The 25,947-nt window shown below is 46.8% G+C and overlaps 1 protein-coding gene across 1 annotated transcript in view; it reads right to left on the bottom strand.

The window, feature by feature from the left end:
- Positions 1–25,947, bottom strand: part of Gucy2c (guanylate cyclase 2C) — an 86,844-nt gene that overhangs the window by 5,442 nt on the left and 55,455 nt on the right. The window contains exons 13-25 of the mRNA XM_050135190.1: positions 22,859–22,921; positions 21,990–22,061; positions 21,489–21,593; positions 17,016–17,102; positions 15,683–15,815; positions 14,708–14,845; positions 13,444–13,532; positions 12,615–12,706; positions 9,424–9,582; positions 6,114–6,306; positions 4,690–4,864; positions 2,300–2,398; positions 817–911 (exon numbers count right to left, since the gene is read on the bottom strand). Of these exons, the coding sequence (XP_049991147.1) occupies positions 817–911; positions 2,300–2,398; positions 4,690–4,864; positions 6,114–6,306; positions 9,424–9,582; positions 12,615–12,706; positions 13,444–13,532; positions 14,708–14,845; positions 15,683–15,815; positions 17,016–17,102; positions 21,489–21,593; positions 21,990–22,061; positions 22,859–22,921 (1,500 nt within the window). The remainder of the gene's footprint in view (positions 1–816; positions 912–2,299; positions 2,399–4,689; positions 4,865–6,113; positions 6,307–9,423; positions 9,583–12,614; positions 12,707–13,443; positions 13,533–14,707; positions 14,846–15,682; positions 15,816–17,015; positions 17,103–21,488; positions 21,594–21,989; positions 22,062–22,858; positions 22,922–25,947) is intronic.

Below are 25,947 nucleotides of genomic sequence, written 5' to 3'. Positions count from 1 at the left end.
AAACATCAGAGTGTCACAAACATCAGAATGCCTGTTCTGTTCATTCAGAGAGTCTCAGGAGGCCCAGCAAGGTGTCTGGATTCCTGCAGTTCAGCAAGGACTCAGAAGTGAGGAGTACCCACGTCTTGGTAGCCAATGGTCCACAGCTTCAGAATGGTAAAAGCAGCTATTGAGCAAATGGGTTTTGACTTCAGTAAATCCTGACTGGTTTGAGCTCTTGGGTTGGGAGGAGCAACTAGGGACAGATGTGAATATAGGTGGAGAAAATGTGGGCAGTGTTTGGATGCTGTCATTGTTTTTTTTTATTATTTAATTATTTTTAGATTTATTTATTTCACTTTATGTGAGTGTTTTTGCCTGCGTGTATGTATGCATAGTGTGTGCATGCAATACCCGTGGAGACCCAGAGAGGGCACCAGATCTCTTAGAACTGGAGCTACAGATGGCTGTGACCCACCATATGGATGTTGGGAATTGAACCTGGGTCCTCTGCAAGAGCAGCCAGTGCTCTTAACCTCTGAGCCACCTCTCCAGCCTGGGAGCAATGCTTTATAGCATACTGGTCCCAGCACAGGGTATCTAAAGGGCTTGCGGGAGCACAGAGCAGTCTGAATTCACAGCTTGGATGGATGCTCTTTCTCTAGTGGTGGTGGATGGAGGTCCTGCAGGGAGGAAGGGAAGGGCTCTTCCCCTCTGTCTTTTCTAACTTTCTTGGTGGAGGGTGGCACGTGGCCTGCATGTGTCTGAGTGCGTGTGGGTCGCATGTGACCCGCGTGTGTCTGAGTGCTTGCTTGCGAGCATCTGCCATCTCCTTACCTTTAAGTACGTTTCTCCCCTCACTTCGTACAGGAACTGGCAGTCTGTTCTCTTCAGGATGGCTATCGTGGAGCTGCTCATGTGGATCCGCAAGGCTGGAAACACAAACCAGACCAATGAGCGTCCCCCCGTGTTGATGTCTGCTGTGGCCACGTTGGTTTCTCCCCGGCTCTCGGTGTCAACAACACTCTAAGCATCTCCTCCATCGAGGAGAAACACACATGGCTGTTTTAGTGAATGGGCCTTTAAAAACAGCGTCAGTGAGAAGAGAAAATACCACCCACGTAGGCAGAAGGGTCTGGCATTGTGTTTTTAGGGTTCTGAATGCTGCCACTCCTAACAGCTAAGGTGCTGCGAACAAGGTGAAGATTTGGGTTCTGGGTTTTTTCAGACTTTCCTCTTCAACAGCACTATTGTCTTCTGAAAAAACAAGCGAGGAGGGAGTCCCGCCTAAAGGCCCATTGATAGAAGCTCGACAGCCACACCACAGCCATGACAGTGGCCAGAATAGCCGACACCCTCCATCGACCAGAGGACCGCCAAGTGCTTAACACTGCATCATCCGAGTCCTGTCCAGAAACCCTCCTAACAAGGGATTCATCTCATCCTCTGTGTTCCTCTTCCTGAGGCCTTGAGAGACGGAGTAACTTCCCCAACATATGCAAATGATGGTTTGTATTTTAGTCTAAGTCTGTTTGACTCTCACCTCATTCTTTTCTTGATTTGATTTTGTGGAACATGCTAAGAACACATTGTCAGTTTAACTACCAAATTCTGTCCTGGGTCCTGCTTTCATCAGCTTTTAGATCTCACCGGCCACTGCTTTTCTTCCCTCTACTCTACATTTTTTGCTCCTATCACTATTATTAATATAGATAGAGCATCTACTGCATGTTTATCACTATCATTAATACTGATTGAGTGTCTACTGCAGGCCGTGCAGGGTTCCTCAATTCTGCCAGACACACGCCTTAGAAAAATGTCAAGGGTTGATCCAACCTGAAGAGGAATCTGAGACCTTGTGCACTAACAAATTTTTAGAACAAATCAGTTTCTAGAGAAATCAAATAAACAGGAAAGGTGAAGCCGAGTCAGGGTGTGTCTGGTCAATGTCTTTCCCATTGGTGAAGCTGAGCCAGGGTGTGTCTGGTCCATGTCTTTCCCATTGGAGACTACATGGTTTACACAGGTCTATCCTAAAGTTAGTCCAGCTAGACCATGCCTGAATTCATTGCACATGGTCCAAAAATACAGAAACAGTCTAAAGCTGAAGGGAAAAAAGGCTAAAATAATCAGGGTAAATACAACAAAATCAAACATGGCGAGTCTGCTAACACAGGCTCAATCAAGTCTAGCCCATGTGAGGGTCCATCTGCCTTTCGCTGACACTGTACCTCATTATGATGTAGTGAATTCTACAAGTGCATCTGCTGGAAGAGAGAATCTCTGTTCCTTAAGCAAAGCAGCAACCCCCCCTTCTTACGGAGGCCGGTGGATTCCATCCTAGAGGCGGTGTTGACTGTATCTCCAAATAGGCAATAACGAGGCATCTTGATCCCCACAACACCAGCAGCACAGGGGCCTAGAGCGAAGAACGAAGAGGAGCATCATTGCACTTTGAAGAATGGAGCTGGGATGGGTGAGCCTCTCTCACAGTCAGGTTGTGAGGCTGAATACTTCAATGCATGGAGACACGGCTGAACACATGTGTGATTCTTCTAATGAATGAATGTGTCCTCTCAGGTTTGGCTTATAGCAAAGAATGCTCATATTTTCACTGAACACAATAGCATCAGAGGTTCAGGTTACAAAAACACCAACATTTAAAAATCAAGGGCTCTCAAGAAGGGCTCAGACGACCCCACAGCTTGCCTGCTGTCCTGAGGCACACAGCCCTGAACTCCAGATTGCTAGAAGGAACCGCAGAGCCGAAGACACAGTTACCCATGTTTGTGCCTATTTCTAGGACTGGCGGCATATCATGGAACACTCAGAAGACAAAGACTTGGCAGAGTCTTTTGTAAGTATCCTAGACCACACAAATGTAGCTAGATTAAGTCTGTGGCACAAGGATGTTCTCACATGCAGAACAAGAACCAAGAAAAGAGTTGCATTATAGCATCATGGGTGGGCGCCGGGGGCTTCCATCCCTTAAGCATACACAGCCACTGTCTTGGTCAGAGCCGCTGTTGATGTTCCTTTTATAGAAGGATCCTTAGACCCTTATCTGAGATTCAGCCCCTCCCTCTCTCCACCCCTCTCTCTCTCCACCTCTCCCTCCTTTACTCCCTCCCTCCCATGTCTTTCTCTCAGCTGTGGTTCTGCCCTAGTTGCACGTGATCCAGGGAGATGCTACAGTATTTATGTATGAGGTGGGAGACATATTGAAGCAGGGACACCATCCATGCAACAGTAGGAAGCCATCATCCTGGGGACTTTTGAATGATGTGGTTATTTGAGGTCACCCAAACTCTTGCAAGAAAACCCAATGAACGACTTCCTGGCCCGCCAAGCTCTCTCTGGTAGCTGCCCTAAGTAGATGTTCCTGTCTCCCCAGGAAAAGTTAATGTGACCGTTGGGAAGAAGGGTCATCGCATCAGGGTTTGCAGGGACGACTGGATGCAGAGTTAAACATCAACACGTGAACTGAAGGCTGGCTTCCCAGCTTACTAATGCTGAGACCTTTTAATACAGTTCCTCATGTCGTGGTGACCCCCAAACCCTAACATTATTTTTGTTATTTTTTCATAACTGTAATTTTGCTACTGTATGAATCATAATGTAAATATTTGCTATGCAGGATGTCCTCTCCACTGGGCCTATGTGCTACATGTTCTTTTTCCATTCCTCTGTTGTTGGACACCTAGGTTGGTTATGAGTTACCCTCCAGCTATGTGTTTCTATAAGACTGACCACGTGTCTTCTCAAGTCTCTATATTCAAGGCTATAAACTAAACTGGAGGCCTAGGCTGCTCCCTACCTTGAGTCTCTCACCTCTGCTCTCTCCCCCCACCTCATATTTTCAGACAGCCTCCCAGCTTGAAACCTTCCTGACTAGGCCTTGTGGGGGCGAGGATTCGGAGCAGGCACCGCCCCACCAACCTCACTTCTTTTTTCTGTCTGTAGATGCTCCCTGTCCATATGGCCTGCTGAAGCACTTTGGATCTGAAGGACACCATCTGTGAATTGTTCTTTCTGAAGTAAACTCATTAGTTTGGTCTGGAGTTTAGGGCAATAACACGTCTGTGGTCCCCTTGTCACCAGGAGCTTTCTGCAGTACCATCTGTAGGGTAGGTATAAATGCTGGAGGAATTCACCCAGCTGTTTTGCTCTGAACCGCATATTTTTAAAACAGTATTTTTCCTTTTCTAAAAAGAATTTTACTTTTCATTCCGTGCACGCGTCCATTTCGTGTGGGTAGGTGCCCATGAACACAGGCGCTGGAGGGGACCGAAAGAGGGCCTCAGATCTCCAGGCTGTGAGCCGCCCAGCATGGTTGCTGGGAGCTAAACTCAGGTGCTCACCAAGTGTAGTGTACTCTCCTCACAGTTAAGGCAGTGCTCCAGCCCCAGGATTGCACTGTTCTAACGGGAGATGAACAGGAGTTGGGACTGTGTGCCAGAAGGCAATAAGTGAGACAGTAGACGTGACGACTTCACTGGAAGTTCAGAATGTCTGCGACGACCATGCTATCCGTGGTGTTGTTTCAAGTGTTCTCTAGGAACTGGGTCTAACTGTGCCAGGATGTGTAACGAATCCCACATTTTGCACGCAGAGTTTAAGGAGTCTTTGATGAAAAGCAAATCATGTCAAGATGCTCTTGTGTGCTCTGCTGCGAGTAACTCCCACTTGCTAGGACGCCCAGCTCCTTACCAGAGTGAACTCCAATGCGAATCCATACTGGGAGGCCGGGGAGATGCTCCAGCTCAAAGGTCCCCATGAAGCTGAGGATGTCCAGGGCCATCTTGGAAATGTCTACTGCATGTCGGTTGCCGTTTCTCATAGGCAAACCACTGGCCACCACATAGGCATCGCCGATGGTTTCTACCTGTGGGAACATGCTCTCATCAGTGGCTCTGCCCCGTGGGAGGATGCCAGAATTGGACGGAAGCCTGCACTGAATGCACACACAAATCGGGGCTGGGAGCTTAGTAGGGGCACAGTTCTGTGCACCTCGTTCAGGTCCAGTTCTATGCCAGTTTCTCCAGGTAACTGTCTTTCTGTTAGTCAGTTAACCTGACGACGAAACAGCTATGGAGGACTTTAACCATGTCCCATTGTCTCATAATTGTACAGATTGTGCAGATGGAGCAACAATTCTGCAAATGTTCAGATGATCTGGTTGCGGGGCTGGAGACCTGGCTCAGTGGTTGAGACTGCCTGCTGCACTCACAAAAGACCAAGGTGCAGCTCCCAGCCCCACCCAGTGGCTCACACCTGCTTGTAACCTCAATTCCAGGGGATCAGATGCCCTATTCTGCCCCCTGTGGGCACCTACATGTAAGTCAGTCAGATTATTAAATTATTTAGTTTTAATTTCAATTGTTAAGTGTATGGGTATGTGAGCACCTCCCTCCAATTAAATAATCCAGCTGACCCTATATAATTTTAGTAATATACTAAATGACCGTAAAAGTCATCTTTACTGGTTATCATTTTCTACATAGTTTTTTTTTTTTTAAACCAACAGTAATTGTAGGTTCCTTTGGGAATCAAGCATTTTTGCAGTCTTGTGCTGTGCTTATCCTAACTCCACTGTCTCCACTTGGTTTGCAGTCAGCTTAAATGCTACCCATGGTTTTGGAGGTGATCTGAAACTCTGTCACGCCCTCTACATTTGTCACCTGAATTCATTTTTGCTGTAATTTGGTCCCCTGTGCTGCTCCTTAAAGGTGGGGCTCATTTGGACATTTGACCTCTCTCCATCCTTCCACACCTCTTTCTTTCAGCTTGGATTCAGCCACCACTTCATCAAGTGTTAGATAGAGGCTTATCTATTTATTTTGGGTGCATGTTTGTATGTGCCTCTGTGTGGGCTTCAGCATGCATATAAATGCAGGTGCCTGGGAGACGACAGAGGAGGGTGACAGATCCCTAGGAGCTGGAGTTACAGGCAGTTCCGAGCCCCCTGAATTGAGAGCTGGGAACTGAACTCAGGACCTCTGGAAGAACAGGAAGTGTTCTTATCAGCCTCTTGGTATCTGTTGGACGAGGGGCAACAGGAAGCAGGAGCAAGGGTGTCAGGCCCTGTGGCCTTGGGCTGCCCAGCTGCCTCAGCCTGAGGGCCAATCCGTTACCTTATAGACGTCATGGTGATCCACAATCCGGTCGAAACTCTTGTAGATGTCGTTGAGCATGTCCACCACCTCCATGGGGGTGCTGTACTTGCAGATAGTTGTGAAACCGACGATGTCACTGAAATAGATTGTGACTTCTTCATACAGCTCTGGTTCCACGATGCCTTTCTCCTTCAGGGATTTTACCACTGGCCTAGATGAGGGAGGACCGAAAACCATGTTTAACCTCTGTAGAGTTTTCTTGCCTTAACATAAACAATTTAGATTGTAGCAACTGTCACCAGGATTCAGAAATTTGAGCTTTCTAATGAATTCCAGCGGGTGCCCAGGAAGCAAAAGGAAGAGATTGCATACACTGTGTGGATGAATACATTGCCCACACGCGTGTGTATGTATGTATGTATTTAAACTTGGATGAATAAAAGCATTTTCAACATTAACTTAGATTATCAATAATACACATAAACGCACAGCCCTAACACCTGTCTAACTCTAATACCTATACGCGTCTCCAGTGACAACCAACTTCAAACAAGCACAGCGCCATTTTCAGAAGCCTAGATGAGGAGTGCATCACTGACATAAGACATTGACCCCAAGGCTATGCGCACTACCTCTGTCCTCAAAACCAGCACTTCCGCTGCTCTCATGTGCTTCATGGTATTATTTAATATCGTGCCAAATGAATAAGGCAGTCATCGTTCGTTTTGATATACTTACATTGGAATTTGTTGGATATTTTGAACTAGATTTGAGTCCTTTGAAAAGTAAAGTCAACCACACTGTATATAAGTTGCAACTTCTGCAAAGGATGCCAAAGGAAACCACAGAGAAAGCCTCACTGGGGGCTGGAATGATGCCACAGCAGTTAAGAACACTGGCTACTCTTCCAGAGGACCGGGGTTCAATTCCCAGCACCCACATGGCAGCTCATAGCTGTCTCTAACTCCAGTTCCAGGGTCCCTGGCACCCTCATGCAGGCGAAACACCAATGCACATAAATTTAGAAAACAAAAACAAAAAAGAAAAGTCTCACTGAAGAGATGGAAGGTGCAGCTTCTCAGAGCAAGCAATACAACAGAAGCATCCAAATGGACCGGGACTTCCTTTAGGGGCCAAGATGCCTTTCCTTTGGAGGAGGAGGCATGGGAGCTGACTGGAGTTGGGCACACTCTGCTGCCATTAGAGTCATTTTGAGGGGAGTCTGAGCAGAAATATAGAACCTTAGAGTCAGAAGCTAGAAGCTGGGAAATGCAGCAGACCATGAGAACAAATTCCTCACTTTATTTTGTACAAGTGTTTGTTTGCATGTATGCATATACTACATGTGTGTATGGTACCTGCAGAGGCTGAAAGAGGGCACAAGATCCCTTGGGACTGAAGTTAGAGATGGTTGTGAGCCACCAAGTGAGTGCTGGGAACTCAGATCCTTTGCAGGAGCAGCAAATGCTCCTAACCACTGACCCGCCCCTAATTCCTCCATTTTTTATATAGATAAGAAAAAGAAGGTCTGAAAAGGAAGTGGGAATTTCTGGTGATCCCATTGGACAGAATTGTTCCTAGGACCGAGCAACACCAATCCCATGCACTGTGAACTGTCTGCGACACAGACCCTGGATGTTCAGGGAGATGGAGAAGATTTGGAAGTGAGAGTAACAATTTCAGAATGCCTGTGGATCTTCCAGAAAACCCATGCCTATTGCTTGGTAATGAAAGTATTATTTTTGTCAACTAAGCATTACTTTCCAGGCAAGGGATTCTGCATAGCACAACGAGGTTATGGGACACGGCGACACCTACCCTCTTTGACATAGAGGTGGTGGTCAGGGAGGGGGCTCTAGTGTATTTTCAGAATGCTCTCCCAGCCTGTGTGTAAGAGCGGAAAGGCTCATGGTTCCATTGGGCTTTTCCTAGTTTCAGAGACTGAGTGGGGCATGTGTGTACCACCCCCCCACCTCTCCGCCCAGGCTAATGGAGAAGAAACTAATTATCTATTTGGAAAAAGTCATTAGATTGGGAGGCAGTGGATCGGGGAGGGGTTGAGAGAGGAGTAACCCGGACAAGCCACCATTAGGGTGTAGTCCAGCATGGCTGTCACAGGCAGGTGACGGTTTCCTTTCTGTGACACTGGCCTCAGTTTCCAGGACTTTACTGGAACTTCTTACACTGAAGTAACAGCTTACCGCACCTTAATGAGAAGAGACCATTATTTCTCGCTTGTACAAAGCCATGGGTCAAACCATCATGGTGTGATTCCCTGTTCATTTTAACATCCCTCAGGAACGTATTCGAATGCCAATGCTCCGAAAACATGAAGCTATCTTGGGACTTCTGTCCCGAGTATGCCACAGCTTCACATAGAAGACGCCAATGTTGGCTCCTGGAAGCCTGGGTGGCGAGGCATCTGAGGAGTGTTGCCCACCTCCTCTCCCACTGGCGGCTTCTACTTACAACTCAGAGTTCCCTGGTGACATAAAGAGGGAAAGCAAAGAAACGCACGCGCAAGGCCTGAAGGTCTCACGGTTCACACACTGCACAGGCAGACTTGAGTTTCTGCTTTTGAGACCAAGGACAGACAGACAGCGACTTGCCTGAAGGCTGTACGCTTAACAAGGTGTCAGAACTCACATCTCTCTGCTCAGTCCAGGATTCTCCCAAAAACGCCTTGCTTTAGGAATTCAGAGTGGAATCGGAAGTGGGGCTTGGCAAGACACAAGCACCGTCAACCCCAACAATCTGTTCATGGATCTACAAAAGGAAGCCATCCTATACAGTCCCAAGTTGATGGAGGTGGGTCTTGTATCTTATCTGTTGATTTCATTGGTTAATAATAAAGAAACTGCCTCGGCCCTCATAGGACAGAAAATTAGGTAGGCGGAGTAGACAGAGGAGAATGCTGGGAAAAAGAAGCTGAGTGGGTGAGTCGCCATGGTTCTCCCGCTCCAGACAGACGCAGGTTAAGATCCTCTCTGGTAAGCCAGCTCATGGGCTACACAGAATATTAGAAATGGGTTAGAACAATATGTAAGAGCTAACCAATAAGAAACTGGAACTAGCCGGGCCAGGCAGTGTTTGAAAGAATACAGTTTCCGTGTAATTATTTCTGGGCATAAGCTAGCCATGCGGGCGGCTGGGTGCCGGGGACGCAGCCCTGCCGCTCCTATTTCAACACCAAGTAAATACACGGCCAGACCAAATCTAGAACAATCCCAGCCACAGCGAGAGGCGGGCATGCTGAAGGGTTCAGGTGAGAGCCCTGGAGCCTGGCTGTGGAATCAGGGAGGTTACGTCTGCAGGAGACTCGCCTTACCGTGGGAGCAGCATAAAGTTGAGGCGGTCAGCCCTGTCCCGCTCTGCCTTGTACAGCTGCGTCCTCTCCTCCACCAAGTGTTCCAGGTTTCGAGAGTACAGCTGGAGACGTCGGATCAACGTGTCCATGTAAGACTCATTTTTTTGGTCATGGAAAAGGCTGCAGGTGGTAACAGACAAAGATCTCTTAGGTATGACGCAGAAGGGGCACGTGGGGTTCTCACAGTGTCGCGTGTATTAGAGATAATGCTTACACTATGTGAAGGCATGGGGGCGGGAGGTTCTAAGATGCCACGTCATTGACAGGTTCCTACTTCTGTTCTCAGGAGGAGATGGCTCTCTCTCTCTCTCTCTTTTTTTAAATTTATTTGTTTTTTATGTATGAGTGCTGTGTATGAACACCTGCATGCCAGAAGAGGGCATCAGATCCTATTACAGATGGTTGTGAGCCACCATGTGGATGCTGGGAACTGAATTCAGGACCTCTGGAAGAACAGTCAGTGCTCTTAACCGTTGAGCCATCTCTCCAGCCCCGAGATGGCTCTCTTTGTGTGAAAGTGTGTGTGTGTGTATGTGTGCGTGTGTGTCTGTCTGTCTCTCTCTCTGTGTGTTTGTCTCTCTCTGTGTGTCTCTCTGTCCCTCCCCCCCCCCCCCGTGTGTGTGTGGGGGAGAGAGAGAGCAAGTGCCATGATATGGGTTTAGAGGTCAGAGGACAACTTGGTTGTTCTGAGATTAAACTCACTGCAGTCTTGTGTGACAAAAGCCTCCTGTTAAGCCATCTCTAAAGGTCCCAAGAGACATAATTTTTTTAACAGGCTCCCAAGGGATTCTTAGTTGGCTCCACAGGTAGAGGCTAGTTGAGCAGAATGGAATCAGGAGCAGGTACAAGGAATAATGATAGATTGTTTTATCTCCTTTGAATGGATTCAATTAAAAGTTTTCAAGTTTGACTGTGAATCTTTATCACCTGGGGAGCTATTAAAACTTCCAATGCCAGGTTACACCTGAGACCAGTTGCATCAAATGCTCTAGGGTAGAAGTCAGGTGTCAGGTTCTCTTCAAGTTCCTCAGGGGATTTCAGATGGGCAGCCATGTTTGAGAACCACAGTTAAGGCTGAAGACTGGGGGCCCCTGTGTCTCCCTGATGGTTCATGTCATTGATACTGCACAGCCCCTCTGACCTCAGTGATAGGTCAGGGAAGGAGTGCAAAGGGAGGGATTTAATCTTTCCTGCTACAAACTGAGCCATTCTGCCAATCAGACCATGGTCTCAATTAGCTTAGCTCCCACCCCAGCCTTGGATTCCCACCTCCCCAGGTATCCGAATCTTTGGACGTAATGATACCTCCAGAAAGTCAGAAATGGAAGGAATGATAGAAACTGTCCAGCTCACTCCAATTTTATGAACGAGGAAGTTGGTAGCCTGTGAGGGGAGGTGTTTTACTCTCTGTCCCTCAGCAAGCCATTATGGTGTCCTACCATGGAAACTTGGATTCCTAGCTCTCGTCTGCACTGAGCACACAGTACCCAGAATTTGGTATCACTGGATAATGGGGCACACCCCCCACTTTGATCTTGAATGCTGTTCTGATTCAGAAATGCAAATCTAAAGTGTCTGGGCCAAAGCTGGTGATTTTGGAGCCTTTCAAACTTGCTGACCTCAGGGGCTGGAGAGATGGCTCAAGTAAGATCGTGCTGGTTTTCCAGAGGACCCGAGTTCATCTCCCAGCACCCCAGGAACCTGGCGCCTTTATTTTCCTTGGGCACCTGCACACATGTGCACAACCCCACACATCACACAAGTAATTAAAAATGAACAGTAGATCTTAAAAATAGTAAGAATTACCCATTTGGACCTGGAGAGTTGGGTCGGTGACTAAGAACACTGGGTGCTTGTCCTGAGGGCCTGGGTTGATTCCCAGCACCCTCACGGCAGCTCACAACTGTCTGTAACTTCAATCCCAGGGTCAGAAGCCTTTTCTGGTCTCTGTGAGCAGTGCATGCACATGGCACACAGACATCCATGCAAGCAAAACACCCATACATATAAAATAAGTAAACTTTGAAGAAGAACTTCCCAGGAGCTTTACAGAATCTTGGGACCCAGGTTAGACTTACAGAAGGGTCTGGAAATGATATGTTTCATTAATTTTTTTCATACAGTACATTTTGATTCCGTTTTTCCCCTCCTTTAATGCCTCCCAGGTCCTCCCTACTTGCCCATGTACCCCAACTTTTATGACCTCTTGGAAATTTTATTTTCTTTAAGATTTATTTTTAACTTATGCTTGTGTGTGTGGTGGAGGAACTGTGCCCAGGAAAGCCAGAAGCATCATACCCCTTGGAGGGGGAGTTAAATGCATTGTAAGCCTCGTGATGTGGGTTATCTGAACCAAACTTGGGTCCTCTGCAAGAACAGTACGTGTCGTCTTCTTCTTCTTCTTCTTCTTCTTCTTCTTCTTCTTCTTCTTCTTCTTCTTCTTCTTCTTCTTCTTCTTCTTCCTCTTCCTCTTCCTCTTCCTCTTCCTCTTCCTCTTCCTCTTCCTCTTCCCCTCCTCCTCCTCCTCCTCCTCCTCCTCCTCCCCCTCCTCCTCCTCCTCCTCCTCCCCCTCCTCGTCCTCCTCCTCCTCCTCCTCCTCCTCCTCCTCCGCCGCCTCCTCCTCCTCCTCCTCCTCCTCCTCCTCCTCCTCCTCCTCCTCCTCCTCCTCCTCCTCTGCCTTCTCCTTCTTCCTTCTTTTTCCCTTTTCCTTGGTCTTTCAAGACAGGGTTTCTCTGTGTAGCTTTGGAGCCTGTCCTGGAACTAGCTCTGTAGACCAGGCTGGCCTCGAACGAGATCCACCTGCCTGTGCCTTCCAAGTGCTGGGATTAAAGGTGTGTGCCACCACTGCCTGGCTACAGTACATGCTCTTAACTACTTAACCATCTTTCTAGCCTCTGGAAACTATTTTTTAATAAAAATATGATTGATTATGATTTATTTTGTCCCTGAGCATTTAACTTTATAAGCGAGTACATCCCTGAGAAGTGGCCTTTTTATCTCTGCATCATTTGAATTTTATGTGACAGGTGTTGGTTACAGCCTGAGAATTTTATAGACCTAAGCATTTTCATTCCCTAGAGTGGCTAAATGTCAGCTATCTATTGTTAAGGAATCCAAAATTGAGAAAGAAAAGTAAAAAATGTCAGCAATACCCAAATATCTTGGCTAGTGTGCTCTCGATTTTCTTGAAATCTGGCCTCTTCTCGGGATCCTCCTCCCAGCAGTTTTTGACGAGTAGATAGACCTGCAAAGAAGAAGGTGGCTTAGCTTGGGATGTTAAACTCTAGGACTGAGTCTCACTGTGTTCTCCTCCGTGATCAAAGCAGGGGGCATCTCATAAGGATTTGCTGTGATGGCGAGGACCAATCTGAGGTTCTCCCCTTTTCATGGTATGGACCCTGCCACCTACACCACCACACTCAGCCAGCCTCTCAGGGGCAATTCATTGAAACGTGGTGACCGTTTGGATAAGGCTAGGTTTATGGGAGGGATTAAATGTTTTATGAAAACATGTGGTGTTTAGGGAGGGCAAAAAAATAATGAGGTTATAAATGGTTTACTCTGGAATTTCCTATTTAGTAATTTTGGACCTCGGTGGTTGCTAGTAACTGCAACCACAAGAGGGAATAAAAGCTACCAACAAAGGAGAGCATTTGACTTTCTCAAACGCGATTAATGGAGAAATCTTGAGAGAGGGCAGCTGTACTAGGTTCCCCGGGTGGGTCCAAATGGAGTCACTCGTGTTCTGATTGGCAGAAGAGACAAGAAAAAACAAAACAGGAGAGGCAAGAGCATGTGACTGGGGGCTACAAGCCAGGAAAGCCACCGAGAGCTTGTTAAGGAGGCATGGGCCACCTCCCAGGAACCTGGAGGCCGTGTAGCGTTTCTCTACATGAACACATTTTTTGCAGTTTCGCCCACAGACTCTGTGGTAGACTGTTACAGTAGACAGATCCCTGAAGACCGGGAACACCGACTTACCTCCAGCTCCTTCTCATCCACAGTCTCCAGGAACAGATCCGGACGGAACGGTTTTATCCCATCTGAGTTTTCCACCCTGAAAATCTTCTCTGATTGGGATGAGAATAATTACATCACAAAAGGAACTCCAGCATGGACTGTTGGGCACCTCTGAATTGTCTCACCCCAAGCTGGCTCTTTAGTCCAGTAGGAGTGTGACCGAGGAGAGTCAGGTGGGAGGAGTCTCCTCCCACTTCACATCCTAGGAGCTGCTAACACTTGAACACCCCAACAGCTCAGATTCTACCACTGCCTCCATGGGGCTCTCTCTGTCCCACACTCCCTGCCTCCCAGATCCCGCAGTCATCTGACCTCCAGTCATGGGTTAGTGCATAGTAAATGCTCAGAAAGTGAAGACCGGATGAACAGAATAAAGTGCTTGCCCTCAGTGAGAATGGGACAGAAAAGGAAGCCATGCTTCCGATGAGAATGCAGTCTCGCTAGCAGGTGCTAGTCTAGCTAGTAGGCAGGTAACTTCCCTTCTGTGATCAGGAGGAGATTCAGAGGGGGCAAGAAGAATGTGTATGTTGTTGTTGTTTTGTTTGTTTGTTTTTTGTTTTGGCTTTTTTGAGACAGGGTCTCACGCAGGCCAGGCTGACTTTAAAGTAGTCAGGAACTCCTGATTCTCCTGACTCCATGTGGTGGTTAGAAAAAATGGCCCCCAAAAGGAGCAGCACTCTTAGGAGGCATGGTCTTGATGGAGGAAGTCTATCACTGTCAGACAGGCTTTGTGGTCTCTCTGGCTCATTTCCCTCTGTGTGACTGTCAGTCAACTTCCTGTTGCCTGCACAATGTAGGACTCTCAGCTACCATCTGCCTGCATGCTGCCATGCCCCCGCCCCCACCCTGCAATGATGACAGTGGACGGAACCTCTGAAGCTGTAAGCAAGCCACCCCAACTGAGCTGCCATGGTCATGATGTCTCTTCACAGCAATAGAAACCCCAACTAAGACACTCCACCCCCAAGTGTTGGAATCACAGGTGTGGACAGCTAGAAAGAGAGGGAAGATCCTTTAGCGCCCATCTGTGATATACATAAAAATGGCACTTGGCCGAGCGCTCTAACCCTGAGCCTTTGCAATCCTAGAATGTGAGACTCAGAGAAAGAGTCATTCATTGAGCAGATGAGAGGCCTGGGATATGGGACCAGAGATGGGCCAGAGAGTCTAGAGTGCAGATCGTCTGGCTCCATGCCAGGCTGTGGAAGAGGTCTGACTGACTCACCATTCTGGTCCCGGCAGCTCAGCGTGTAGAAGGTTTCTTTGCGAAGGATGATCTCCTGGGCAATGATCCCGAAGCTGTAGACATCTCCTTTCTGAGAGATGTTGGCTTGGCGCAGGTGCTCCGGGGCAGTCCACAGGTCTGTGTGTGAGAGTCAACAGGACAAAACTGAGGGAGGTGCTTTTACTTAGGCTGAAAGTTCAGGTAACAGATATCGGTAACCAGCAGATCCAGTTGGGAAAAGCTGAGGACGATGGGCTATGTCTCATCTCATTAAAGCTCTGTTTCTTTGCTTTAGGAACCAAAGTGGCACCCAGCAGGTCTTTTATAAGTTCTCATTAGGGCATGGGAGGATGGCCCCGTGGGCAAAGCACTTGTGTGACAGTGACTACCTGAGTTTGGATACCCCAGAACCTATGTGAGTGGTGGGAGGATGTGGTGACTGCCTACCAAGCCAGCTCTCAGAATGTGGAGACCGATTCCCCAGGCCAAGCTGGTCAGTCAGAAAGGCCTGATGGACAGGCCTGGGGTTTAGATGTGAGACCACCTCAGTAAATAAAGTAGAGAGGGACCGAAGGCTCCTGTCTAGCCTCAGGCTTCTCTGGAGCTCACAAGTGAATGTGCACCCACACAAACGGAAATATTTAGTCCAATACCATGTTAAACTTCACAGGATTGTGGAAATAGAGGCAGGATTATAATTGCTCTTCTATTTTGGAGGACAAAACCCAAAGGATTGATTCACAGAGTTGGAAATGAGACCTTCAATTTTGGAGCTAGAAAGTATGTGGGAATGAGTTCTAGATTTCTGAGGTCACTTCGCTGTGACTTGTGCTAAAGAACGGAGGGGGAAAGGCTTGCATACCGCCCTCACACAACTTGTGTGTCTTTGTGGTCTTTTTCTGGGCTTTCCCCATGAGACTGAAAATGATTATGTAAGTTAGGTAGAAATTTCAATAAAGTAAAACATGCACAGACCTTTTTTTGGAGGTAGGATGGAATTGCACCCAAAATCTGTGATCTTCACCACCATCCGACTATCCACCACGCAGTTGGTGGACTTCAGACGCCCATGGACCTCAATCTTACTGGAGTGCAGATATGACATTCCCTGCAATGTTTCAGATGGTGAGAAAACAAAGAGCCATCGCAGGCTTTGACTGAATGACCATTTGAAGGAAAGAAACGACGCTTTGAATTGATTTCTCTGTACATGTTGCCATGTTATCCAATTTTAAATTTGGTGCTGTGAACCTTGAACCTTGCTTTAAAGGGATTGCGAAAACCCCAGTGCTTGCTGGTACGCTGCGGGGTATAGCCCATAATAGGAACAAAAAAGGATGGTGCGTGTAAGCTCTAGTGGAGTAACTGCCCGCTATTCAAGACATAGGGCTTTGGGATTCTGTGTGTGTGGGGGGTGGGGACGTGTGTGGGTGCGTGGGAAGGAAGGTCAGACGTCAGCCTCTGGTTGTGTTGTTACTCAGGCTCCATCTACCTCATTATTTTTTTCTTCAATTGTGTTTTCTTTTTGTTGCTGTGTGTTTGATGCATGCGTGTGGGTGCATGCGTGCCCCAGCATGCATGAGGAGGCCAGAGAACAACGCCCAGGAGTTGGTTGTCTCTCCGCTGTGAGTTTTGGGGGTTGTACTCACACCGTCAGGCTTGTGGGACAAGTGAGTCATCCCTGAAGCCTCTGGAAAGCCCCCGCCTTGTGTTCTGAGGCAGTCTCTCTTACTGAGAACAAAGCTTCACAATTAGGCCAAGGCTGATTGACCAGTGAGCCCGGGCCAATCTGCCTGTCTCCTCCTTCCCCGTTCTAGAATTACAGATGTGTGCCATCATAGCTGATAATTTTTACATGGGTTCTGAGATTGGGCTCAGTTCTCGTGTTCTGAGATTGGGCTCAGTTCTCGTGTTTGAGCGGCAAGCGCTGTACCGACTGAGCCATCTCACCAGCCCTGCTTTTCCTGTTTCTGTGTCTTCACTTACTGTTCATTTGGACTGTGATCATGTACATGTCTCTAGCTCTCTGCTGCCTTGATCTAAAAGGGCCGATAAGACAACCTTACATTTAGGAAGGAAATGACAGGGCTGGATTACTTCCTAAAATCTAGCAGACGGGAAATTATTTCATATGGGTTTTATTTCTGACAAATCAACAAGAATGCGCGAGTGCACACATTATTTTTTCAAGTCCTGTATACGCCATAGCTACCACTGTTGTCACTTACGGTGAGCCGGCGTGAGTGACGCCCAGTAACTTGTTACACCGTCTCACTTTCATGAATGCTTTTGCGTACACGCCTCTTACCTTAGCAATGTCATATAAGACAGAGATCTTAAACTCCCAGTCCATGAATGTGCCATCGGGGTAGGAAATCGTGTCATTTAGGACTTCCTGAGGAGGAGAGAGACACACACACACACAAGGAAGAAGATGAGACACGGTGGGGAAGATGGCGTGGAGAGATTAGGAGTCCAGTAATCCAATCACGGGGCTGTTGAGTAAGGAACACACTGGGATGCCATAGTTTTATCATCACACACCATCCCGGGTTGTTTGACAGAGCTACAGTCTGAGAAGTGGGTTAAACGACTTCACTGTGTGACTGTCATGCGGTGTCCTCACTCAAACCTAGAGCCCAGGACCTTCAAAGTCCAGACCACGGGGCACAAAGCCTCTAGACCATGGACATGCTTTAGTGTAGATGGCTTTCTCTCCCACACTCTGACACAGATACACACATGCACACACCCACGCGTGCACCCACGCGTGCACACGCACACACAGTCTCTTTCTCTCTGCCTCTCTCTTTCTTTTCCTCTCTGCATGATCGTGCTCCCAGGGTCATGAGGAACAAAACAACACAAGAATAAATCAAGTACCACCAAAATGACTCGGGAATCTTCAACAAGAGAATTTCTACCAGTGTGAGATCAGCCTGGACTATGTAGCAAAACCCTCTCTCAAGAAAGTAAAAAGAAAAGAAAAGAGGAAGGAAGGAAAGAAAAGAAAGTTGAGGTGAATTGTGTAGCTGGCTAACACAGCGTACTGCTCTAAAGCAAGGTATTTTTTTTTCAATAAATGGAAGTATTGTTCTAAAATAATCAACACTATAGCACAGTAACCTAAGATAATGATAAAGCATATGGTACAGGAAATACATAAACCAGAAACATAGCCATTGGCTCTCATTATCAAACATGTACTACACTTAGGAGGTGGAGGCAGGAGGACCAGAATTTCAAGGGCAACCTGGGCTATATAATTAGTTAGAGGTCGGCCTGTGCTATGTGAGGCTGTCTCAGAACCTCCAAAGAAAGAAAGCAGGCGGCTGGAGAGATGGCTCAGAGGTTAAGAGCATTGCCTGCTCTTCTGAAGGTCCTGAGTTCAAATCCCAGCAACCACATGGTGGCTCACAACTATCTATAATGAGGTCTGGTGCCCTCTTCTGGTCGAAGGCATACACATAGACAGAATATTGTATACATAATAAATAAAATGAATATTTAAAAAAAAAGAAAGAAAGCAGGTGTTGGGTGAATTTCACCATCAGGTGGGGGGAAAGGTGAGCAGACACTGCCTGGAGACTGACCTTGGGGAGTCAGACTGAACAGCATCTGCCTTGCCTGCTTCATCTCACTAAGACTGGCTGGCTGGATTTGTTTTCTATGTTTTTAAACACTTTGCTTTTGAGGCAGGGTCTCCCGAAGCACCCTGTGTATCTGGCGCACACAGCCTGGAGGCAGAACTCCCTATGTTACCTTGGAGTTGTGATTCTCCTCGTCTTCCTCCTGAGAGCCATCAGCCTCCTGAGAGCTGGGATTACAGGTGTGTGTGCCACCACGCCCGGCTGGACCAGTGTTTTCAAGCAGGGAATTGCTTCTGGGAATTCCTTTGTTAGGCTTCTGTCTCTATTCTCAATACTAATTATTTCAGATTATTTAATTGCTTTGGGTTTTCTTTACATCAGCTAAGATCTCTGTCCTTAGAGAGCTCCTGGCTTTCCAAGGAATTGGAGGAGGTAGGCCTTACACTAATCTGACATTAGGGTGGATCCTATGAAGATATTTAGTTAAACCAGGAAGCCACTGTTTTCGGTATAACCTGGAGCAGAACAATTGCCTGTTTTAGGAAAAAGCCTGATTAGAGTCTTGCTTTAACTTGGGCGTGACACCAATAATTTCTCAGGAGGTTCTAGAGTTGTTATTTATTATGGATGCGGCCGTGGCGCAAGGAGGGAGCTGTGCCAGGACTCTCTGGAACTCCTTCCTTTCTCTCCTGGGCCCAAACACTTGCCCAACCTAGCCTGTTCTCATCTGTCAATGTGCACCACTTGGCAGGATTCTATTTTTAATACAAAAAGAACATATCTATTGAAGAGCCCAGAAATGTGAAAATTGTACGCTTGTAGCCTATATGCTTACTTCTGAGTGTAGGAGGACAGACAGCCACTTTATTCTCTGCCCTGCTGATGTGGGAGTGTCATATATCAATCTGTTGATTTCATTGGTTAAGCAAAAAAGAAACTCCTTGGCCCTGATAGGTTAAAACATAGGTGGGAGGAGTAAACAGAACAGGATGCTGGGAGAAAGAGGAAGTGAGCTCAGACTCGACAGCTCTGTTCTCTGGAGCAGAGGCCCTGCTTCGCTCTCCTGGGCATACGCGATGAAGCTCCAACCCAGGATGGACGTAGGCTAGAATCTTCCCGGTAAGCGCACCTTGGGGTGCTTACACACATTATCAGAAACGGGCTAGTCCAGGTGCGAGAGTTAGCCGAGAAGAGGCTGGATATAAAATGGGCAAGCAGTGTTTAAAAGAATACAATTTGTGTGTTGTTATTTCGGGCATGAACTAGCAGGTGGCCGGGATGCTGAGGATGCAGCCCCGCCGCTCCTATTTCAACACACATATACAACATACAATACAATTTACACACACACTTGTATACACACACAAAAACACACAATATACATGGCATATGCACACACACACAAAAACCAACAGACACATACACAACACACACACACCACAAGACACACACACCACACCATGCACACACCACATCCATATACCATATCCACATACAGATAATATGGTTGTTTTATGATCTTTAGTATAATACATTATCATATTTTTACTACACACAGAATTGATTAAATTCTATTGCTTGTGTCTTGCTTTGGATACAACTAGCTTAATATTGCAGCACTTCATTGATATTTCCCTGTGTGTGTTTATAACCATAGTGAGGCTATAGTCAATTATATGGCCAGTCTTACGCTAGCCTTGTTAAGTGTCCAACGAGTCTGGAGGGAGTTAGCTTAGGTTCAGCTTTCAAACAGTATTTATACAGACAATGGGGAATAGTCATCAAAGTTTAAAACAGTTGAGCTGACAGGCTTTGTGTGGGAACTGCAATTTTGTCCTTTGTGGGTGGTGTGATGGCATGATAAAATAGGAAATATGGTCTCCATGTCCCTCGTGCCTGGGTCATTTCCTGACCGAGAAAATGGGGAAAGGCAAGAGAAAGAAGAGCTCTATTGCCCTTTGTGATGAGACTCTTCTAACAGCACAGCGCATGCTGACAGTTCTCCGTGGACCTCCACAGTGTACGGGGGCTGTCACCTGAGCTGGCCTCCTGATACTGCCATTCCCTACACCCTCAGCCTCCTGAGCGCCGCCATTCCCTGCACCCCCTGCCTCTTGAGCGCCGCCATTCCCTGCACCCCTAACCCTAGTCTGTGTGTGTGTTTATAAAATCAGGGCTGACAAGAAGGCTCAGTGGCTGAAGCTGCCACCAAGCTTTGTTCTGAGATTCTAGATTATTATGAAGACCGATTTATTTATTTTGTATACATGGGGTGGGGGTGAACATGCTATAGCCCTCTCATGGAGTTCAGACAACTTGAGTGAGTCGAGTCTCTCCCTGTGGGATCACATGGGACCCAGAGACTGAACTCAGGCCAACAGAATTACCTTGCCCACTGGTATCTGGCCACCCAGAGCATCAGAGTTCATGCCCAGCCATTCTGCAGAGTTGGGATCAAATTCTTTAGCCCTGCCTAGAGTCCCTGCGCTGGATTCCAACCTATTCTTGCTGGTTTTGAGTCCTGTTTCTGACACCTGCCCATGTGCGTGTTGTGCACACCCTTCAGGATGCTCCGTGGCTTGAGGGCCCTAGCTTAGTGCTGGGCTCCTCTGGAAACATTTTCCAGCTCTGGACTTGCTAGTCCAGAATTCTGGAGCCTTCCAGAGCCCACAGGGCTCCTGCTGAGTCATCTACTCCATCTGAGGCAGCGTGAGGTGAAAACTTCATGGGGCAGAAACAGGTCGTATAGCAGGTCACCTGATGCTTCCTGAGCACCTGTCCCTTGTGCCTTCGACACCGAAGCAAGGGAAGTAATGTAAAATGTGCTGAAGCGGGCACTTGACTTCCCTCTACTCTGTCCTTATGTCTATCCGCTTTTCCCAATGGCTTGATTGTAATGATATCATAGGACCGGGGGACGCAGCCGGATGACTCTGCTCACTTTTTCTGACATCTCTCTGATGTCATTTCATTAGGGACAATTCTTAATTTGTTTTATATGTGTGTCCATTTTGCCTGCATGTATGTATGTGCACCACATGTGTGCGGGGCCCATAGAGACCAGAAAGGGATGTCGGATCCCTGGCTACTGGAGTTACAGGCACACATGGAGCCATCTCCAGTATGTATTTTGTTTGCCTTTTTCATGTGGTGAACCACTTAGGCAATAGGAAGTGACCATGGTTCCTTACCCGGAGGGACCCTCTCTCGCAGTATTCGATCACCCCAAAGATCCTGGTGTCCAGCTTCACGGTGCCGTAGAACTTGGTCAGGTTGTAGTAGTCCGACTGCAGCAGCTAGGAGGGCAGACAGCGAGGCTGGTTACAAACCAAAGCGGCAGGAGGAAGGGGGGTGCCAGGGTGGAGATTGATGCACCAGAGAAATGTGCTCCCTTTGAGATCTTCGGGAAGAAGATCCCACAGAACAGCTGAATGCCAGCATCCGCTCCTTCCCCCAAACATCATCTTACTCAACCACATTGAATAAGCATTCGAAGTAGTTTTAAATAGTACGAGGGCTGTGCTGTAGCTCACACCAGGCCCCACTCTCCAGCATCCTCGGTAGGCGGTCAACAAGAAGCCTCATCACCCTTTCCTCTGCCCGGGGTTCTCTGTCAGCAGTGGCACTCGGGGGACCGCAGTGTTTGGGGAAATGGGATGAAGTCAGCTCCGAAGGGCTGTACAAGCACATACCTTGTTCAGTTCAATCTTCTGCTTCTCGGTGAAGTTGCCGTCGCTGTGTTTGAGGTCTTTCAGAATCACTTTCTGCAGAGATCAATTGCAGAAAGGGGATTGCTGCAGCCTGTGCATCTTTCCACAGACAATCTCCAGCCAGTTGAGCCCCAGGACGGCAGAGGTGGTACCTGCATTTCCCAGAAGTCTGCTTGTGGCCCCATGGTAGCGTAAACTTTCTGGAGCGGCCACAGCGTGTGACTAAGGTTCTATCTCTGGTGCTTCCTAACTGGGATGTAGTAGGCTGGAGTTTGCGAATTTCATATAGAATAGAAGAGAGGAAGGGAGGAGGGACGGAAGGAGGAAATGAGGAAAAGTGGGAAGAAAAGAGAAAAGAAAGGAAAAGCGAGGAAGGTCGGAGTCCCTCCCTGATTGGAGAGTCTTGAGAACGAACCAAAGTAGAAGGGCTTCCCTGAATGAACTGAATCTCATGCTTCCTTTTCCTTCCTGTTCTCGACTTCTCCCAAGAAACCTTCATCTGTTTCTCCATGTCCCCAGAGCTCTGCCTTCCATGGGAGTCTCTTACAGCTACCTGGGCACCTCTACCGCTGCATTGCCAAGGTCGGGGACCAGGGCAACCGTGTGTCAGAGCACGCAACGTAACCCGGACAGGGCAGCGAGGGCTGCTCTAACTACCCACAGGGTTCAGGGGAGCAGGGGTGCAGTGGAACAGGGGATGGGGATTGTACTAACCGGAAGGGTCTCGAACAGTTGGAGGGGACATGATGATAATGAAGCCGGCTGTACAAACTGACAGGTTTGGGACAGAAGGGGCTATACTAACTGCAAGGGTTCCCGAATGGGCGCGGGGTGGGGAGCACTATGCCAACCTTTTTGTCATATTTGCACTGCCGTAGTCTCTGGATGGTATCCCGTCTTTTGTCGTCGTCAATCTGGCAGAGAAAAGAGCAGTTGTTACAGAACTTTGTGCCTGCCCCGTCCACTGCCAAAGGCGAAGGGACTCTGGGGTGGGGCGTGTCCGCTGAGTCCTCCACGCCGTGCAGGGCAGGTCCTCTGATGCGATCCGGAGTGCACCCTTTGCTCCTCTGATCACGACCTTCTCCCCAGGTGTCTACCACCTCATACTCCAGGCTTTCTTCACTCCCTCTTGTGGTCCTGGTAGAACCCAGAATTCTCTTGGCTTCCTGCCCCTCTGATTCTCCTCCTGGGGGAAACCTTGGCCCATGCCAGCTCCCAGCAGGTACTCCCAGAGGAGGATCCTTCAAAAGCTTACTGCATTTGAGTTGTGATTTTAGGCTGAAAGGGCCAGCAGAGATGCAAGCGAGATGATAGGGCCAGGTCTCCGTCAATCCTGGGTTTGGCTAGAACTGCCAAGTCAGCTTGGTTTTCAAAAGAAGCCTGAAATACCAACTTTTATATAATATTCCATAATTTCATATGTTGGCAATTGATTTTAAAAAATGTCAACACAGGCCAGGTGGCAGTGGCACACACCTTTAGTCCTAGCACTTGGGAGGCACAGGCAGGCCTTTCTGTGAGTTCCAGGCCAACCTGGTCTACAAGAGCTAGTCCAGGACCGCTAGGATACAGAGAAACCCTGTCTCAAACAAAACAAAACAAAAAGTCAACACAGAACAACACATACATGTGTGTGCGCCCATGTAAATGAACATATGTACACCATTGCAGGTTAGATATAGCACCTGCCTTTCCTGCCGCTGACTTCTGCTCTAAACACAGAAAAACAAGTTAAGACTTGGATGTCTTTCAGTTTGCATTTCATTGAAACTTGGGGTCCTGTGCTGGCTAGTTTTATATCAATTTGACATATGAGTCTCCATATACAAATGGCGCAAGCATGGGGCAACTACATCCATATGAAAACTGAGAGAGCTTGGGAAGGAATTCTAGACACAAGAGAACAGAGTTAAGCACAGCTTCTTGGTAGCTGCATTTTTTCAGACAGGCTCTGTTTGCTGGCAGCATGCAGAGGTGTGGCTCCTCTAAGAGAAGGTTTCCTGAGGCAGCATTAGCAGAAAACAAAAAAAAAAACAAAAAAACAGGCAGCTTCCCGGTTCGTGCTAGTAGCAAGAGCTCTGGCTCTTTCAGGAGGTCCTGCACTTAAGTGGGGTTTGTGAGCAGTGGGCTATAACTCGTTTAATAGCAGCATATTCCTACTGCTTCCCTGGAGCTGGGGCAGTGAGCATGGCTCCTAGAGCTGCCAGTAAACCTACCTCCACCATATTCAAAAGGTCAAGAGAGGCAGAGCCAGCGTCTAGGGCTGCTGCGACCAAGCTGCCTACCATTTTAAAAGCACTCCTGGTCAGAAAATAATTACAGATACACAACAGGACAGATTCAGACATAAAAGACTTCTAAATGAGACACAGTGTGTTTAAAAAATGTACATAGGCTTGGGAGATGGAAAAAAAAAAGAGTATAGACAGTTATAAAAAGAAGTAAATGGTTTTAAAAAATAAGACAAAGTTTTTAAAGAGACAATAAAAGTAATATAAATGAGTACAGATAGTTATATATTAAAGGAGTAGAGAAAAATAAGCCACATAAAGATGGGCTATGCACAGAGTCTGGATTATGCATATTATTGTGTTTTCTTTGACTTTTTTTTTGACTGCAGAGAGACATTTGATTCTGGGGGCTGCTAAGCTAAACTAACTTAAAGGCATCTTGTCTTCAAAATTTGGATCTAAGTATATGTTGCTTTGGAAAAGAGATTATGCTTTTGTTTCCACAGAAGATGAGCACCTTTGGATTCCTTCCAGGCTAATAATGTGGTTTAATGAGACAAGATCCCCCCAAAGGTCTCCATGAACCCCTAAAAATACTTCAGCCAAGAAACAGCAGAAATTAGTAGAGAAAACTACTTCCAAATTCCCAAAATGATTGTTTATAAATGTTTATTTTCATTTAAAGGAGGATATGGTATAGAAATAAATACTTTGCATTGGTATAGATCTTTGTTTATTGACACAAATTTAAGGTCAATTTTGCTATATGTATATTTCCACTTTTGTTTAAGGTATTCTGTTTGTACAGCTCATTTAAAAATGTAATGCATAATTTAAAAATACAGATTAATAGATAGCCATTTATAATAGTCAAACTTGTAGTCGTATTAGTTAGGTTTTCTAGATTATAGAGATATATTTCAAATGGATATGTGTTCTTCAAGCCTTTCAATGACCTTCAGAATATGGTATTTAAAATGTTTTAAGAATTTAGGATTTTCCATGACAATGAGACACATCTGCTCCTGGCAGCACCAATCTACTTCAAGAGGATGATGGACATCAAAGAGGCTCCCTGTGGAGTTTGTTAGCCAACTGAGCAAGAATCTGCTCTTGCCTGGACTGCTTGATGGTATGCTGTAAGAACTGGAGATGCAGGATCCACAGAAAAATGACTGCTTAAGTTGCCTAAAGAAGGTGAGACAGTCCTTCAGGGTTTCTGCTTCATGAAAGAGTCTGCAGACATTCTATAGAACACAGAAGAAATTTCCTGCTTCATTGAAAAGTCTGCCAAATACTAAGGGCCTGTAGGCTGAAGATGGGTGCCCCAACGGTACAGAAGAACTCTGGGTAACTGTCCAAGCAGTAAGATGTTTCTGTCAACTCTAGAGTTGGAGTGGGATTTGCTTACAATGCACTTCCTGTTTACTTAGGTAATATTATATCCTTCTGCGGTCTTTGTTAGTGTTGAAGACAATTATAGCTTTTCTTAGTTATGATAAAAGATAAATTAGATATGAAACTTTCCAGATACAAATAGACTAAATAAGTGTAATTCTTGCTTGATACCTGCTTTGTTACATGTATTTTTACTATGTTAAAGTTAAAGCCTTTGTTTTTTATTTAGGCCAAAAAGGGGAGATGATGTGGATTTCCCCTTTGTACATTGTAAATATGTTTTATTACCATTGGTTAATAAAGAAGCTGTT

The sequence above is a fragment of the Alexandromys fortis genome, unplaced genomic scaffold, assembly GCF_014885135.2.
Source record: "Alexandromys fortis isolate MF-2015 unplaced genomic scaffold, M_Fortis_MF-2015_v1.1 scaffold_21, whole genome shotgun sequence".
Classification (NCBI taxonomy): domain Eukaryota; kingdom Metazoa; phylum Chordata; class Mammalia; order Rodentia; family Cricetidae; genus Alexandromys; species Alexandromys fortis.
The sequence above is the reverse complement of the archived record's forward strand: the minus strand, read 5'-3'. Positions and strand labels throughout refer to the sequence as shown.